This window comes from Macadamia integrifolia, chromosome 8, assembly GCF_013358625.1.
Source record: "Macadamia integrifolia cultivar HAES 741 chromosome 8, SCU_Mint_v3, whole genome shotgun sequence".
NCBI classification, from domain to species: domain Eukaryota; kingdom Viridiplantae; phylum Streptophyta; class Magnoliopsida; order Proteales; family Proteaceae; genus Macadamia; species Macadamia integrifolia.
The window spans coordinates 16,129,898-16,147,948 of record NC_056564.1 but is presented as its reverse complement, the minus strand read 5'-3'; the positions used below and the strand labels follow the sequence as shown (position 1 = coordinate 16,147,948).

Sequence of the window (18,051 nt, the reverse complement as noted above, 5' to 3'; positions counted from 1 at the left end):
TTCAGTATATTGCCAATATACCATAAGTTAGCACCCACTGTGTCTATCCACTAACTTACCTTCAACCGGTGGCGTAGCTATCCCATTCCCTAAAAATAAATATCGTTATTTACATGCCAAAAAGAGGATTTCATAATTACAGCTTTATAGGCCAAACTTCTTAAAAACTTATAAATAGAATTTTTGGTTGAAAATCAACCTATAAAGAAGGTTTGATAATTAGGGATAATTTCCGAAAAAATAGAGAACAAACACCGAGGCCATGCATCCTGAACATGTTCGGGAATCATCCATGGTAAGCTTCATGAGTTTGCCTAGATGGTTCATATTTGCCACCCCAAATCCAATGATTTCATAGGGTTTTTGGGATTAACATATTGAGTTTTTGAGATTTGAGAGGCTGATTATAGGATTTTTAGGACTGATTTTTTTATCGAAATCAACAAGAACTGGTCCTACCTCGATTCTAAGTTTAAAATCATCGGAATTAGATCAATCAAATTGGTGGATTCAAATCGTATTCAATTGTCACTGAACTCGATTCTAGAAGTATCAAACTAGTTGCATTGATTCTAAGGTTTTGGAGACTGCATTACTGTATTTTAGGATCTAAGGGACCGATTCTAGGGTTTTTGAAAACACTGCCAGCCGATTCCAAAACATATTCCACAGGGACCCATCCTGATTCAAAGTTTAAAATTTTTTGAAACATATGAAGGCCCTTCACAGTTCACACTATCTAGGGACCCTATCCTAGGTTGACTAGTTTTATCAATCAATGTGTAAGGTACTGGAAAAAAATCGTCTGCAATTCCGATCCTGTACAATTCCATGAAATACCACCTTCAGGGGGTGACACGTGTATTGATACTAATGCAATGGTCCAGATCTGATTTAAATGACTCTTCACTGATTTAAGGTTTTATTAGTTGTACCAGATCTGGACCACTACATTGGTATCAATACACGTGTCACCCCTGAAGGTGGTATTTCACGAAATTGTACGAGATCGGAATTGCAGAAGATTTCAACCCGTAAGGTACTTGACAAACCAGACGGCCTGGTTTTTAACAATCAATGTAATCATTACGTCGTAATGTACTTAGCCAGACCACATGGGCTGGTTTAATCAATATAACGTAGTTACCAAACACACCCATTGGTCACATCCCGATCAATGCGCCGGACCCTCTATAAGATATGAGCCATCGCATCTCTAAATTACTTAGTATTAGCCGGATCGGGACCAGTATCGGTATCAGATTTGATCAAGAATTCAAGATTGGATCGGTGGTAAAAGACCATTTTTCCCTCAAAGATACTGATTTCAGAGTATATTATTGACAAAAATACTCTTTTATGTATCATTTTTATAGAGTTCATCGACCTGATATTAGTCATCGTTGATCCCGATAAGGCCGATTCAAGACTAATACCTCAAACCATGCGAAATCGAGAACAAAAGTTGAATTCGAGAATTGGATCTAATTTATTTATGATTAGATTTAAAGAATAATCTTGTTGTAATCAAAGTTCAGGAAAAAGAAATTGTAATCTTTTTTCTTTTTTTTTTCAATTAAGATAAAATCCGTGCAAGACAATGATTGATAATGACATCATAATAAATTCTTTTTTCAACTCAAAAAACATTTTGAAAAAAAAGAAAAGGCAATCAAAATATTGTTACAATTTTTTAGTTCACCGCTTCAATGACAACAAGAAGGGCATAGTTAAGTGTTCAACAACTTTGGTACAAGCACATTTGCAATATTACCCTAAACTAACAACTAGTCACGAGAACACAACCAAATGTGCAACCACATATTAGGATTATATGTTCAACAAACATATTTGAGACAATAAAATAAATTGCCACATGGCAAATAAAGCAGTGTATAGAAAAAATTATGTCTGATTCTGTTGAGGTCTAATTCAATCAAATACTATTGTGCGTATTTGCATACATTTAAATCATATTCATGCAAACCAATGGTCCTCTAACAATTACCATGCTCTATCTCCTAATCTAGGTTATGAAAATCGAAATTAAGGATCAAATTGGTCGATGCTGATTCTGTTCAAATCAGGTAAGAATCGGGCTTAGAAACCCTAGAATCGATCCTACAGACTTGAAAACTCAACGATCCAATGAGAAAAAACCCCTAGAATCGACTGGATTAAAACGTTCAAAATTAGAATCGGTTATGAGCGATTCTGATTTTTTAGACCGTGCTCCTAACCCTAGATTTTCCAAGCCCTAAATTTTCAGAGTTATTGGCATTTAAAATGGACATATAAAAAAGGTTCCAATTTTTCTAGAAACTGAGACGCATTGAATTCGAGTCCATCTCATATGGCCCAGCCAGCTTTTCTTGGTTTGGTTTTAATAGGCTCTGCATGCATGCATGAGTAGTTGTTGATAGGTCCCACCTCAAGCACTGCTTTTTCAACCAAAATCTCAGTCCTATGGATTGGACATAATAACAGACTTCATTGGCATAACAAGTGTGGTAACAGTTGGATGGTGAGGAGAAAACCCCGAACACTTCACTAGTGTGACAAGTTGGTATCTATGTTAATCATCATGACCTTAATTTGGGGGTATGAATGAGAAACTTACAGTTAGGGTTATTAAAACTCGAGTTATTTTGGAATGGAAATGAAATAAATAAATGAGAAATGAATGCTCCTTGATCATATAGCCCATGTGCTCATACACAGTGCTTCATTCAGGCATGCTCACGACTTACTTCGAGGGGCGCTTGAATTGTCCGATATTAAGGTGATGTATAATTGGAAAGAAGCATCCATTGTTTTTGCTTTAGTTTTTATGTGTGGAAGGTTTTGGGTGGTGTCTTGAAGGTTATCTGGGAATAGTGAGAAGTATTATCAACTTCATACTATAGCGGGATGTAGAGCATTTATGGATAGGCTGGCCATGAGAATCATGGCATAGGTAAATGGGAACGAGGACACAAGCTCCCCATATTCCGCTTATCTTGCTCAACCCACATGGCATGAATCACTGAACCTATACACTCACAAATAGTTATGCTTTGAAAAACACGTGATTCATTAAGTGAAAGACGCTAACCGAATAGTTAGAAATGCTGCAAGCAAATATCATGACCTTAGATGGATATACTTTTCTTACACTCACAATGCAATGGCGAAAGTTTTCCTTCACTAGTAGGAGTGAAAGATCTTCAAGGCTCTCTCTTGAGGTGCAACTGAAATCATCATCAATATTGGTAACTCTTCTATAAATTCCGTCTCTTTCTTTCTGAAAGATAATATGGAATGCTTCATTTTTTAAGATGGGAGTAAGTGGTTGTAACTTCCAAGTGTTGAAGAATGACTTTCTCTTAACTTATGATGAAGGGAGAATCTCTTTATCCATTAATTATGATGATCTGATTGGATCGAAGAAGGATGTTTCAAACTTTCGACAGTATGGAGCATGAGTTAACGATGAAATTCACTCTTTCCAAGTCCAATCATGTTTTCAAATCATCATGGATGAATAGTGAATCTCTAACCTAAAATGAAGAAAAACAAAATCGAAGAAATAAACTGTTAGAATAGTAATTCCTTTAGAATTGAGTTGCTTAGTAGGAAAGACAAATGTCTGACATAAACAATTAAAGGTGGTTTATGGATTAAAGTATGCTTATCAGGGTTTAGAGAAACGAAATCAGATCTGCCAATTTAGATCGGAATCCCAATTCTAACTGATCCGGCTCGTCCTATCTTTATGCGTAAACTAGGGTTATGACATTAGAATGAGTCCACATCTTGACATTAGAATGAGTCCACATCTTCTGTAGTGAACGGTGAGGTGAGGTGAGCATCTGGGCATGTGACCAAGTGACTTTCAGCCACCCAATGCTCATTGGACTGGTGCAACAGCTGTAGACAATTTTTACACCATTAGAACATTGATTCCAGGGTGATTTAGACCGATCTGGATTGATTCTGAATCAATCAAGACCGATCTAGATCTTGATTCCATGTTCTTAAACCCTGATGTTTACAGAGACTGAGCTTATATGTTAACAAACCTCATTAATATCTAACAAGATTATTGAATATGAGTGGAGAAGATTGGTAGGGTTTGTGAGGGTTTATACACAATACTTTTAAAACCATAGAATCCATTATTAGTCTAATTAACTAATTGTGACAAATGATTCCTTACATTACATTACCAATTTTAATAAAAGGGAAAAAATATTGAGAATATAACACATAAATTAATCAAAGTTGGAGCAGTTGCATATCGATCCACCATTTCGGTGATTCATATTTCATAGATTTAATTAAGTGTCCTTCTAGTTTGGGAAAAAAATCGTCTGCAATTCGGATCTGGTACAATTCCGTGAAATACCACCTTCAGGGGGTGACACGTGGCTGATACCAATGCAACAGTCCAGATCTGATTTAAATGACTCTTCACTAATTTAAGGTTTTATTAGTTGTACCAGATCTGGACCGTTGCATTGGTATCAGTCACGTGTCACCCCCTAAAGGTGGTATTTCACGGAATTATACCAGATCCGAATTACAGACTATTTTAACCCTCTAATTTGGGATTATTAGATGGAGTAGCACCGGTTAACTAGTAATCAAGGACGATGTGATTGATCATTATATATATATATATATATACATACATGAATACATCCACCCATTAATGACAGCAATCAAATAATTTGATGGTATTATAACAGTCCTAGTCCCAGTCCTAATCCCTTCCCTTCTCTTGAAGCCTATCCCTTGGCGAATGGTGAGGTTGTGGTGTGGAAAGCTCACACGCACCAGGAGGTCTTGAGTTCAAGTCTCCTGGTTGTTAACTTCCTCCTTCCACCCCCGCCCCCACCCCCACCCCCACCCCCACCCCCCCTCCCGTCCCACTTCGCTCCCCCTCTTTTATAGTGTATCAATTTAAATAAAAGGTGTTGATTGTGTAATGAGGTGGCTATCAAAAATAGGGAAAACAGATTGCCACGGCTCCAATGCGCATATTCCTGCACATTCTCTCTCACACATTAAACCTCCCCTGCTACATGATCCGATTTCTTACTCCCTTCATTGGTAAGAAACTGTACTTTAGCATCGTGACGATCTCTCTCCCAACAAATAAATAAATCCAGTTGTGCATATTTATGAAAGTAAATACTGCATATGCTGATTAGCAATATTCTTCTTATAAATAAATTTATTTAAAAAAAAGAGTATATACCAAATATATGTTGTAATACATACCAAATATTAAAATTTGCTCTCTCCATCCAATAGCCTAAGATTTAAATAGTATTGGGGAATCTACAAAAGAAAAAACCTAGGCTTTTTTTTTTCTTTTTTTTAATTGAAGGAGCCAACCTAAAATCTTTTTTTTTTTTTTTTTTTTGAAGGATCTCCATTGTAACATCTCTTCTACAATAATGAAACATTTTCTTTTTTGCTCAAGGACGTAAAACACTACATCAGTATATGAACCTCATTAAATCTGTGTCCCTATTTTACTTCGGATTTGTTGGTGTTTGGTCTAACAACAAGCGATCACTTAAGTTAGCTAATACTTCAAAACCTCAACTTTTCATTAGTAGTGGACAGAGCCTATGGTTCTTCTTTCCTCACGAAGAATCATGAGGATTAAAACGATGGCTTAAGTTGTTCAGAGAAACACTATAAATTTAAAAGAAACATGGAACACAAGCCTTGCCAGCCTGAAGTTTTAATTTTGCGGTTTTCAGCTTTGGTTGCGTGGGTTCTGGTTCTGGAACCAGTCCAAAATAATGCATCCTGAGATTGGTGGCATTGCCTTTATTGAAAAACTTTGTGAAAGATGAATGTGCCAATTGAAAATTGATCAGAAAATACTTCTCTATGTAGATTTCATCCAGTTGCTGTGTTAAGACATCGGATTTGTCTTATCCTGTTTAGGGCCAATTTGCAGATGCATTACCGTTTAAGCTAGTCTCTGTTTCAATGGCAGTTTCAGTCACAGTTGTATACCGTCTCCCCTGAACATGGTGGTTTCTTGAAAACCTTTTTTTTTTTTTTCAGTTCCAGAGTAGTGTTGAAGCAGGTTGAAGCCAAACCAAAGCATCTGGATCCAACACTCCAGTAACAATGGATTCATTCAAAAATCAGTTAAGTCTTTGTGCCCTTCTGATGCACACCCTGGCAGCACAGGAAGAAGCTCTGTTATGCTTCCTGAACTTTATTTGAAATCCAATTCTTGAAAGAAAGTTAAATTGAAAGGGAACTCAATGCTATGAATTCTTTGATCAGTTTCATTGAGGATCAAAATTGTCATAAAACAGCTAGCTTTCATGATCTTCTGAATCAAATGAAGTTTACAATACATGAACTACTGAACTGAATCAAACTGACAAAGAATAAGCAAATTGAACGCACTAAGCTGGAAACATTTAATTTGATTCATCAGAAATACTATAGCTCATCAGATTTCAGTTGCTCTGAAGACTCTGTAGAACTGTAATCATGGGCTCCACTCTTCTCAGCATGAAGCTTCTCTAGAACTTCCTCTAGAGGAGGATCTCCAGGTCTCCGGAAGACATTATCACCTATCTTGATCTCATATGCCTCTGGTTGACTCAGTACAAATTCTTTCAACTAGCAAACATAGACGACAAACAAGTGATTTGAGCTTCCATAATCAAAACCCAAATGAAATTAAAACTATAATTAAACTATAATAAACAAAACCCAGAACTGTCTAGTCTCAAATTCTTTAGAACAAAATTTTACTTCACTTTCTAGTCTCAAATTCTTGAATTTGAATACTAGAAAATTTCGAACTAATTTCGTATCCTTCACTTTTCTGAAGTTCTGAACTGATAGAAGAGATCAAGAGGATCTTAATAAGCAGCGTACCTCTGTTGTGTCCTTCCCTCTTTGCATGGTGAACATTATGGTACTGGTATCAACAGTCATGAAATTGACCTCAACGGATCCGGTCTTGAGAACTTTGGTCCATTTCATAGCAATCTCCCCGACCATTTCCTGAACAGACCCATCTCAGATTTTCAGATTTTCAGATTTGGAAGGAAACCCACAAGTAAACATTACCAAGAATTGGAAGAAATTAACTATTGAGCACAGGAATAGGGGAAAAGAAGGGATTTTTTTAGGTTACCGGCGAACGTCGAACACCTAATCGGAGCTTGACGAAACCATAGGAGGGGCCAGTTTGCCGCTTCAACATTTCTGCTTGAATCTTTGACGGATCCATCGCAGCGAAATCCGGAGGAGGGTCAAATTCGGAATCTTGAGATGGGCTAGATTTTTTACCCCATTGCCTCCAGGCCTCGTCCTCTTCGTTATCGATCACGTCGTCCAGTTCGTCTGGGATATGAACCCTTCTCTTCCCTCCCTCTGCAAATCTAACAATGCCACCATCCTTGGCTACGAAGAACAGAGTGAGAAGCAGGAGAAGATGAACCAGAGGTAAAGCGGAGGAGGGGCAGCCCTGCTTCCTCATAATCTTTCGTTTCTTCTCTTCCCAAGAACGAAAAGAACCACGGAGCAGGGTTCAAAGGAAGAACAATCGGAAGGTCGGAGGCTTGAGCGCAGAAAGAGGCCAGGGTGTCGTGAGTCTTGTGACTCGCGAGTCGTGCTCAGACGTGAATGGTTTTCAGGTGGGAGACCCAAAATAAAAAAATCGGGGAAACCGACCTTGGCGAAGCAGAGTTTTTTTTTTTTTTTTTTTTTTTTTTTTTTTTTTCTAATAGAAAAATGGATTTTTAAAACTCGGAATCGGAGACTGAAGCGGTTGTACAATCGGTTCCGAAAACCCTAAAATCAGTAGATTTACGGAATAATTTCTTATTTTTGGCAATTTAATTCAGAAATCGGCCGATTCGATTCATCGGAAATCAACTTGACACGATCTTCATTTAAATTGCAGATGCACAGATAGGAAATTGAACCTGAGACCGTGTGCTTATCCACACAATCTCTAATTCGTCTTAACCATTTGGACAATCCCCGGATGAATTATGATCTTCTCACACTCTTTGCATTAATGATTTGAGAAATTTGAGTCTAATTTCAGCAATTTTCTTTTGAATTTCTCATTATTTACGTTATAAAGAGAAAAACTTCTACAAACCTAAGGTTAGGAAAATTAGAGATTGAATCAGTTGGTGTTGATTTCGATGAGAATCAGCTGACTTTGGCAAGATCGGTCACAACTGATTCCACCAATCCGATTCTATTTTTTAAAACCTTGTGTCGACCCTTTTATAGAATTTTCTAGGCACATGGGAAATCAGGAAATAATGGGAAAGAAATCAAAGGACTCTACCCCATGTGCAATCCCTTTTTTTTTTTGGTAGAAATGTGCAACCATTGAATTCTTAGAAAAGTTGTCTCATTGAGAGTATTGAAGTGTCTATGGGTGTCAATTAGTTGGCCGATTGGTATTGATCGGGCTTGATGATTGTTGCTGCCGAAAATCTGTATGAGTTGATCCTGCACAAATACAGAAGGCAGAGGCCCGGATGTTTATCCGGGGTTAGTCCTTCGACGCCCAAGTTAGAGATCGACCGCACAGCTTTTCACAAGGGTAATAGTGTGGGTTTTTCTGCTTACCTTTTTTCCTCTGCTCGGGCCTTCTCTTATAGTCCTTAGGGTTTAGGGTTTCTCTTTTCCTTGAAGGAGTCCTCCTCGGGTCTGCCTCCTTTCCTCTTCGAATCCTACTCGGATACGTCTTATCCCCTTCATGGGGAATATTCTCTTCACGCGGTTGACGTGGTCAGACTCCTTGGAGCCTCTAACAGGTGAGCAACACCTGTCCTTTTCTTAGATACCACGTGTTCTTACCCTATGGGCAATCAATTTGGCCGTATTAGTAGCCCCCTTACTCTCACCAGGAGGCTCTTCCTGTGGGAGTAATCAAGTTTTTTGACATTTTTTTCTCATTCATGCGTCCCTTAGGCCTTATTCCTTCGGCTCCAGCTTTAATTTTTCTTGCGACCGGGACCTTCGGTCAGGTCCTCTCAGCCTCTGCCAGAGCCTCCAACCGAGGTTGTGTCCTTCAGTCAGGTCAGCTCGGCCTTAGCCAGAGCTCCCAACCGAGGTAAGGACCTTTGGTCAGATCCACTCGGCCTCTGCCAGAGTCCCCAACCGAGGTTGTGACCTTCGGTTAGGTCCGCTCGGCCTTTGCCTGAGCTCCCAACCGAGGTAAGGATCTTCGATTAGGTCCACTCGACTTTTGTCGGAGCCCCCTACCAAGGTTGTGACCTTCGGACAGGTCAGCTCGGCCTTAGCCAGAGCCCCCAACCGAGTTAAGGACCTTTGGTCAGGTCTACTCGGCCTCTGCCTGAGCTCCCAACTAAGGTAAGGACCTTTGTTTAGGTCCGCTCGGCTTTTTTCGGAGCCCCCTGTCGAGGTTATGACCTTTAGTCAGGTCAGCTTGGCCTTATCCAGAGCCCCCAACCGAGGTAAGGACCTTCGATCAGGTCTGCTCGGCCTCTGCCTAAAATTCCAACCGAGGTAAGGACCTTCGATCAGGTCTGCTCGGCCTTTGCCTGAGCTCCCAACCGAGATAAGAAACTCCAGTTAGGTCCGCTCGACTTTTACCGGAGCCCCCTACCAAGGTTGTGACCTTCGGTTAGGTCAGCTCGGCCTTAGCCAGAGCCCCCAACCGAGGTAAGGACCTTCGATCAAGTCTGCTCGACCTTTGCCTGAGCTCCCAACCGAGGTAAGGACCTTCGGTTAGGTTTGCTCAGCTTTTACTAGAGCCCCCTGCCGAGGTTGTGACCTTCAGTCAGGTCAGCTCGGCCTTAGCCAGAGTCACCAACCGAGGTAAGGACCTTCGGTCAGGTCCGCTCGGCCTTTCCCTGAGCTCCCAACCGAGGTAAGGACCTTCGGTTAGGTCTGCTCAGCTTTTGTCGGAGCCCCCTGCCGAGGTTGTGACCTTCGATCAGGTCAGCTCAGCCTTAGCAAGAGCCACCAACCGAGGTAAGGACCTTCGGTCAGGTCCGCACGACCTTTGCTTGAGCTCCCAACCGAGGTAAGGACCTTCGATCAGGTCTGCTCTAGCACAAATCTCAAGGGGTGGTAATTGGTGACGTGACCACATCGTTAATACTCGGGCAGTCGTATTGTTTTTCTTCTATTTATAAAATATGGGGGTCCATTTTTGGGTCACTTTTGTTTTTCCTTCGAAGAACATTCCTTCGGTCTGGGTGTTCCTTTTCCCTTAGCGCTTCGTCTTAACCAAAAGTAAGTACGATGTCTTGTTTGTCTGGGTACAGTCTCTAGTCCTCCAAGAGGACAATGTCTAACTGTAGGTATCGGAGTCCAAGGGGGTCCAAGGGATGCCCTCGGACTCTTCCCCTAATTTGCCCTCTTCCCGTAACTCATCGTCCGTGGCCTTGCTGTCTCGGTCCGAGGGTGGCTCAATCGGTGAGGGATTCAGGGAGAGGGTGCTTGAATCCCGAGCCTAGACCCGGGACCCTCTTAAGGTGGAGGCTCTCCACATCGTTTCCACCATGGACGAGCTGGAGCTGGGGGAGCTAAGATCCTCCTTCAATATCTCGGATGCTTTCGAGCTCCGGCTACCAAAATCAATCGACCGAGCCAGCTATCGGAACTCCAAAGAGTTGTGCTTATATAAGGAGGCGTTTAAGGCCGACATTCGGCTTCCCCTCCATCCCTTCTTCGCCCGGGTGTTTTGGCACTGCGGGATTTGTTCGATCCAATTGACGCTGAACGGATGGCGACAAATGCTTAGCTTCGTCGTCCTTTTCTCTAGGCACCAGAGGCCTCTCTCCCTCCTTCTCTTTGTCAACTGCTTCCTCCTTCAGGCCTGTAAGGGGCTTTCGAGCTGGTACTACTTCAGTACTTAGAAAGACCTTCGACTGCTAAACGGTTACCCAACGTCGATCCACGGGTGGAAGGAGGAATTCTTCTTCGTGAGGTCATCCGAGGGGGTGCCCTTCGGCACCGTCTGGGATATCCCCAATCTGAGGACGGTGAACTCTGCTCCTGCCCTTCTTGGGACAGACGTGGAGTCGATGGCAATGGCGATGGTGATGGCGAAGGCGAAGCTCAAGCTAATCCAGTTAAGTCCGACGCCATCTTGTTCAGATTCAGGCTCAGCCCGGGTGAGTCTTAGGCCAGCCCAAGTTTACTTGCCTCGAGTACTTATGTTTCATACTAACTCCCTTCGTCTTCATGCAATGCAAATCTCTAGGGCCGAGGCTAGGGCTGCAGTTGCGGAGAGGCAAGTCCAGATAAGGGAGGCCAGAGCGCGGGATGCGCAGCAGCAGCAGAGGCTGAAGAGGAAAGGGAAGAAGAAGGGGCCTCCCTCCTCTGAAGCTCCCCCATCGAAGAGAAGGTCCAGGGCCGAAGGACCCAGTACCAAAGCGGTCCAGGCCCTTACTGCTCTGGGCCATAGCTTGTCTGCCCGAGACTTTTCCCCCATGGCAGACTTCAGAAGCACGAGGGCTGTGAATGTTAGGGCCGAGGTTGGCGTCGTCCCTCGGTGGTCGGTTAAAGAAGATGACACTCTGTCCGTCGGGCGTGTCACTCATGAGCTGGTACTGAAGGACAGTCTCCCCCGAGATGTCACCGAAGCACAACAACAAGGGACGGCGGCCATGATAACTAGCGCTTGCATCTTCATGACAGGGGTAAGCTTCTGTCTTCCAAACCTTAATTTATTATCATTGCAACATACTGACCATCGGTGTCTTATGTAGGCCCAAAACCAAGTGGGTCAGCTGGTGATCCAGGCCGAAGCCATTGCCCGAGACCTCGAGGCTTCCAAACATGAGAAGTCAGTCCTGGAGAATGAGTGTTGGGTTCTCCTTGAGAAGGTGGATCACCTGGATGACCTTCTTCGTACTTTCCAGGAATGCGATCACAATCTTGCGGAGCTAAAGGCGCAGATAACAGTAAGGGTTCAGGAGGCCGAGACCCGAGGGGCTGAGAAGTATAGGGCCTCTGAGGGCTTTCGATCAAGCGCGCCATCACCCCTGGGTTCACAATGGGTGCTACTGAGGTCCGAACTGGGTCCTCGACCATTACCCAGAGGTCTCTTTCGAGGATAGCGGGCTCATCTTCGAAGAGGAGTGTGTTGAGGCAGCCCCAACAGCCACCAAGGTTGCCAACGCCGACGACAAAGGCTGTGCGAGGAAGGTGAAGTTCAGCTGCAACATGAGGTGCCTCTGACTCCTGGTCATGATAGCTCCAATAGGGAGACCCTCCACCATGCTGACGATGAGGCCTTGAACCCGATAGACGCCCCCTGTAGCTACCCTGCGCCTTACCTTAGCCTTTGGGCTTTCTCTCCTTTTTTTTGTGATGTGAGCCTTTGGGATTTCTCTCTTTTTTTGTGATGTGAGCCTTCATCCCTTTTCATGTAATCTCAGCCTTCGGGCCTTTTTAATGAATGAATATTTCCATTTCTTCAGATACCTTTGCCTTTTGCTTTTTCGTATTTTCTTTCTGATAAGGTAGGTGCAAGAAGGCCGAACCCCTCGGCGGCCCAAGGATTAATATGCCTCTACTCTAGTACGAGGCTTGGTTCAGCTCCATCGGCTTATCCGAGAGGTTTCCCACGTCCGAGGGCCATAGACTTTTAAGGGATCCTGAACAAGTAGGATTTGACCGGTGCCCCCGACCGAGGTAAGGACCTTCGGTCAAGTCTGCTTGGCCTTGGCCTGAGCCCCCAACCGAGGAAAGGACCTTCGATCAGGTCAACGCGGTCTCTACCTGAGCTCCCAACCGAGGTAAGGATATTCGATCAAGTCCACTCGGTCTTTGCCTGAGCTCTCAACCGAGGTAAGGACCTTCGATTAGGTCCGCTCGGCCTTGGTCTGAGCTCCCAACCGAGGTGGTGACTTTCAGTCAGGTCTGCTCGGCCTTGGTCTGAGCTCCCAAACGAGGTGGTGACCTTTGGTCAGGTCAGCTTTGTAATACCCTACTTCTTAGACCCGGTCTGATTTCACGGTTGACCCGATTTAATCATGCAGGACCCAAACCGAAGGGAGTTAGAGTGGGTTCCTTATGGACTATGATGGCAAGGGTGACCTTAAACACCGGCTGGCCCGACAAGTCCGAGCCAGTGCCAGAAGAGACGGGAACACCCAAGCTGTGTACATGCACTTATCACAAGGCCATGTATGGATAAAGCAGGTATGTAACCGTATATTAAGGTGCATACGTATATTACAACGTATGCCAAGAGTGAGATTCGTGCCGAGGGCCGAATTCTGTCAAAATTCCAAGTTTTGGCCCTCAGGTGGGCGGACAGGTGGGCGCATCCACCCACCCATGTGAATACTTAGTTATTTTAAGAAGTATATATATAGCATTTATTTTCTTTTTATTCCTCATTTATGACACTCAACGTTGGTGAGAGGAGTAAAGAGGAGAGAGAAAAGAAAGGAAAGAAGAGGAAAAGAGAAGGAAGAGGAAGAAGAGATGGATGTCAACGACGCCGAGGCTTGATCTTCCCATTCCGACGTCGGAAGAGTGATCTTCAACACTAGATCTATATTTAGAAGTAAGTAAAGTTTGGGTTCCTTAAACCTTCACCCTACCCAAGTAAAACCCTTGATTTGGGTAGGGTTTCTTGAGATCTTGTAAATCCCCTTTTAAATGATGAATCTAAGGTTTAATAGATGGTATATGTGTTGATCTTGAAGGATTTGAAGAAGTATTTACAAGGTTGGAGAAGCATTGTGGATTTGAAGTGATTTTGGGGTTTTGAAGGTGTTCTTGAGCGAAGAAGGTAAGATGGCTTCCCATTCCTTAAATCTAACCTAGATCTAGGTTAGAGCCATCTTATGAGACCTTGAATGTGTGAAGAATGGGTTTGGAAAAGCCCCATTTGAATCCCCAAAGGTTGGGGGAAGTTGGGAAGAAACAACAGGTTTCCCGCCAAGACTGGTGGGCCATCTAGCCCGCCTGTGGGCACCCGTCTGAGAGGGCAGGGCACAATTGACGGGCCAGACCGGTGGGCCAACCGGTGGGCCACCCTACCCGTCGGTCTTAGTAAACCCCCTGGCCCAACCGGTGGGCCAGACCGACTGGCCGATCTACCCGCCGGTCCAGACCGATGGGTCTAATTGGTGGGTCAAACAGGTGGGCTGTCCGACCCACCCGAGAGGCTCTGAATGTGATTTTTACGTCCGATTGGACCCAAATCGGACGTGTGACCTTCTTTTAGGATTATAAACATAATCGTGTCATTGGATCGTGTTAATCTTGATTCCAAAATGGTGAGATACTAACCCCGCTCACTCATGTTAGGTTCACCAAATCCTACACTTCTCGCACCGGATCTCACCGGTACCGAGCGAGAACCCTTGTACACTACAGGTAAGTGGGGAGAGGACGTTTGGCCTTGTTTCAAGGCATTGTTTAGCATTCATTTAATTGTATCTAGTCTAGCCATGCCATAATGAAAATGCTATGTAGATTAGTTCATCCTCACATTGTTATGCATGGGTGTTATGTTTACTTTCTAAATGCCAAGTGATGAGATGCTTATGTGATGAATGTTGACATCATTGTGCATAATGCATTAATAGAATAGATGCCGTAGTTGGCTTGGAAACGAGTGCATTGGTGGCTCGTGGTATGGGACGCGGTGGCACTATGTAATCGTACTATTATCATATAGGAGCATGCGGTTTAGGATTTTCACTTTCCCATGCTACGACCCTTCCCAACAGGGGTTAAGGTGTTGGGTTACCATTTTGGGGGAAGCAGTGATCATGGTTGTCGGGTCACTGTGGCTGTTAGACATAACGCCCGGCGGGTCATTAGGACAGTCGGCAACCCCGGTGGTATATTCAAGAGGGCCAATCGTACTACTTTTAAATTGTTGGAGTCAGCACCTTTAATTTCAGTCATTTACTTTTCTGTTGAGAGCCGGTGGTTGGCATGTTTTTACTTTTTCGAGTACTCACGGTGGGCCTTCTTCGATAGCCCTATGGGCGTATCGTGGGATGGAGTTCGCGGCTCGTACCCGGAGTATACGCGCACTGTGGTTGTAGTAGCACTAAACCAAAGACTTAGTAATGTTGCTTAGGTGGATGTGATTAAAAATGTATTGCATAGCATACAGTGCATATGGTTGTGATTTGTTGTGTGGACTGCTGTGTGGTCCATCTTTCCACTTACTGAGCTAGTGAGCTCATCCCACGTGTGCACATCTTTTTAGATGATTTTGCAGGTCATCCATCTGAAGAGCACAGGTTGGGTCCCACGGTTGAGTTCCCTGAAGAGGACTGGTGGGCCCCTGAGGAGTTAGAGCACGGCACTGATTGCTCGTACGAGAGTTGTGCTGCGGGACCACAGTTCTGATACCGAGTTGAGCTCTACTTTTGAGGCTGAGCTGAGCTCTACCATGTGATGCCAAGCTGGGCTCAACCTTTGATATCGAGCTGAGATCGAGGCTTTGATACCGAGCCGAGCTCTAGGCTTTGATACCGAGTCGAGCTGTATACTCTGATTTTTGGATGGTTTCCTTTATGTACTTGATATGTGAATTGTACTTTTAATCTTTTATTGTATAAATATCATGCCTTCGGGCCCACATGTAATTAACTATTGTATCACAATTCGGGTATCAAGTATTATGGGAATATTCACAGGTAAACCAAGTCTTCCGCTGAACTGATAAGCTCTTTCTTAGTTGTGTATATGCTGTGGTGGAATACTACATCAGATGATCCTGGCAGGTTTAGGTTAACCGATGTTAACCCGATCATTGGCCCGATTCTGTGTGAACGGGGTGTGATAAACTGGGTCTTCAGTAACTTTTCTACTTCTTCATCTATTTTTTACTGCCTTTCGGGGGCTAAGGTCCTCTTCCTCTGTTGCACCGGCTTCTTTACCGGGTTGACACTCAGATGATGCTCTATTACCTCTCGGTCTATTCTAGGCATGTCTAAGGCCGACCAAGCGAAGACGTCAGAGTTGTTTCGGAGGAATGAGATGAGTTTTTTCTCGTTGTTGCCTTGGCTTTGTAGCCCTGACCTGGAATTGGCGAGTGTTATCCCCCTCTTCGACCTCAATTTATATCAGATTCTCAGTCGGTTCTCCCTTTTGATAACTGGTGTCATCGCACAGATCTTCTATCGGGAGTGCCTCGCCCGCCTTCTCTCTTCCCTATAAGGTAGTGGTGTAGTATCTCCGGGATGCCTCCTAATCGCCTCGATATTCACCGACACTGTTCTTGGTTGAAAATTTCATCTTGAGATGTGGTGTGGAGACAACAGCCTTTAACAGGTTTAAATTAACTCTCCCTAGTATGGCATTGTATGCCGAAGTAATGCCTACTACTTGGAAGTTGATCATGGTTGTTACTTGGCGATCCCCGATGTTGGCTCTTTCTGGTAACTCAATCAATCCCTCCACTTTTACTGGGATGCCAGAGAATCCTTGCAACGGGTGTTCGAATTTCTTTAACTTTCCCTCGTCTTCTGAAAAGCTTCAAGGAACAGGATATCAGCTGAACTACTGTTATCCACCAAGATCCTCTTCACTCTGCAATCGGCTATGGTCATGGTGACTACCAGGGCATCATCGTGTGGAGTGTGTACCCCTTCCAGATCATCGTCTGAGAAGGAAATAACCATCCCCGTCCCTGTCCTCGCCTTCTTATTCGACCATTCAGCCACATGTACGCTTCTCGCATAGGATTTTGCTTTCCTGGCCAAGACTAAACTTTCTCTAGTGGCTAGGCCTCCACAGATTGTCACTATAATCCTAGTTGGGCTTTTATTCTCATCCCAGAGGTGATGGTCAGCTTCCTCGGGTGTCTAGTCCCTTTTCCGTTTCTGATTGCCTCTATGGGCTGGCCCCCTTCTTTCATAGCGGCCTCTGCCCTCTCTACGACGGTTGTCCTTGCGATCATTACCGTCTTGGGGATCCTCTTTTTCGCGGTCCACAAATCAGCCTAGATATCCTCTTCTTATCATTCCTTCTATTTCTCCCTTGAGGTGCCAATAATCTTCGGTGTCATGGTCGTGGTCCCTGTGGAAGTGGCAATATTTGTCCATATTGCATCTCTCGGGGTGTCGTCCCATCTTCCCTGGCCACTTCATGGCTCTGGCATCCGGGGAGTCCTTTATCTACATCAGCACATCCGTTCGTTTCTGGTTCAAGGGTGCATATTTCTCGAACTTCCTTGGTAGACTGTGTCACACCCCGTTCACACAGAACCGGATCGATGATCGGGTAAACTCCGGTTAACCCAACCTTCCAGGATCATCTGATACAGTACTCATCCACAACATACACACATCTAAGATAATGTCCAAAAGTTCAACGGAAGACTTACTTTACCTGTAAATACCCCCAATATACTTGATACCCAAATTGTAGTACATAGATAATTACATGTGGGCCCGCAGGAATGATATATACACAAAAAGAATAACAATTCACGTATCAAGTACACAAAAGGGGTCATCAAAGAATCAAAAAAAGTAACCATGTATGGAGTCACTGCTGTGGTCCCACAGCACAGGCCTCGCACGTGCAATCCGTACCATGCTCATATTCCCCGGGGACCCACCAATCCTCCTCGGGGAATTCGATTGTGGGGCCCGACCCTTGATCTTTAGGCTGGTGACCTGTAAAATCATCTAAAAGAGGTGTACACGTGGGATGAGCTCACTAGCTCAGTAAGTGAAAAGAAGGACCACACAACAGTCCACACAACAATCACAACCATATGCACTATATGCTATGCAATTCATTTTTAATCACATCCACCTAAACAACATTACTAAGTCTTTGGTTTAGTGCTACTACAACCACAGAGCGCGTATACTCCGGGTACGAGCCACGAACTCCATCCCGTGATACGCCCATAGGGCTGTAGGAGAAGGCCCACCGTGAGTACTCAAAAAAGTAAAGCATGCCGACTACCGGCTCTCAACATAAAAGTAAATGATAGAAAATAAAGGTGTTGACTCTAGCAATTTAAAAGTAGTACGATTGGCCCTCTTGAATATACCACCGAGGTTGTCGACTGTCCTAATGACTAGTCGG

At 43.8% G+C, this 18,051-nt stretch overlaps 1 protein-coding gene across 1 annotated transcript; it reads right to left on the bottom strand.

The window, feature by feature from the left end:
• Positions 1 to 6,276: 6,276 nt before the first annotated feature.
• LOC122086101 lies at positions 6,277 to 7,694 on the bottom strand. Its single transcript, XM_042654810.1, has 3 exons — positions 7,166 to 7,694; positions 6,904 to 7,032; positions 6,277 to 6,642 (listed from the first exon to the last, which is right to left on the bottom strand). The coding sequence occupies exons 1-3, from the start codon at positions 7,508 to 7,510 to the stop codon at positions 6,460 to 6,462; spliced, it is 657 nt and encodes a 218-aa protein (XP_042510744.1). The 5' UTR covers positions 7,511 to 7,694; the 3' UTR covers positions 6,277 to 6,459.
• Positions 7,695 to 18,051: the final 10,357 nt, after the last annotated feature.

What these genes read in the sequence shown, in the direction of transcription:
- LOC122086101 (XM_042654810.1), bottom strand. Translation starts at nt 7,510, where the DNA reads ATGAGGAAGCAGGGCTGCCCCTCCTCCGCTTTACCTCTGGTTCATCTT. An exon ending in TAGGTGTTCGACGTTCGCCG is followed by an intron (nt 7,033 to 7,165) that starts GTAACCTAAAAA and finishes GGGTCTGTTCAG; the next exon opens with GAAATGGTCGGGGAGATTGC. An exon ending in GAGGGAAGGACACAACAGAG is followed by an intron (nt 6,643 to 6,903) that starts GTACGCTGCTTA and finishes TATGTTTGCTAG; the next exon opens with TTGAAAGAATTTGTACTGAG.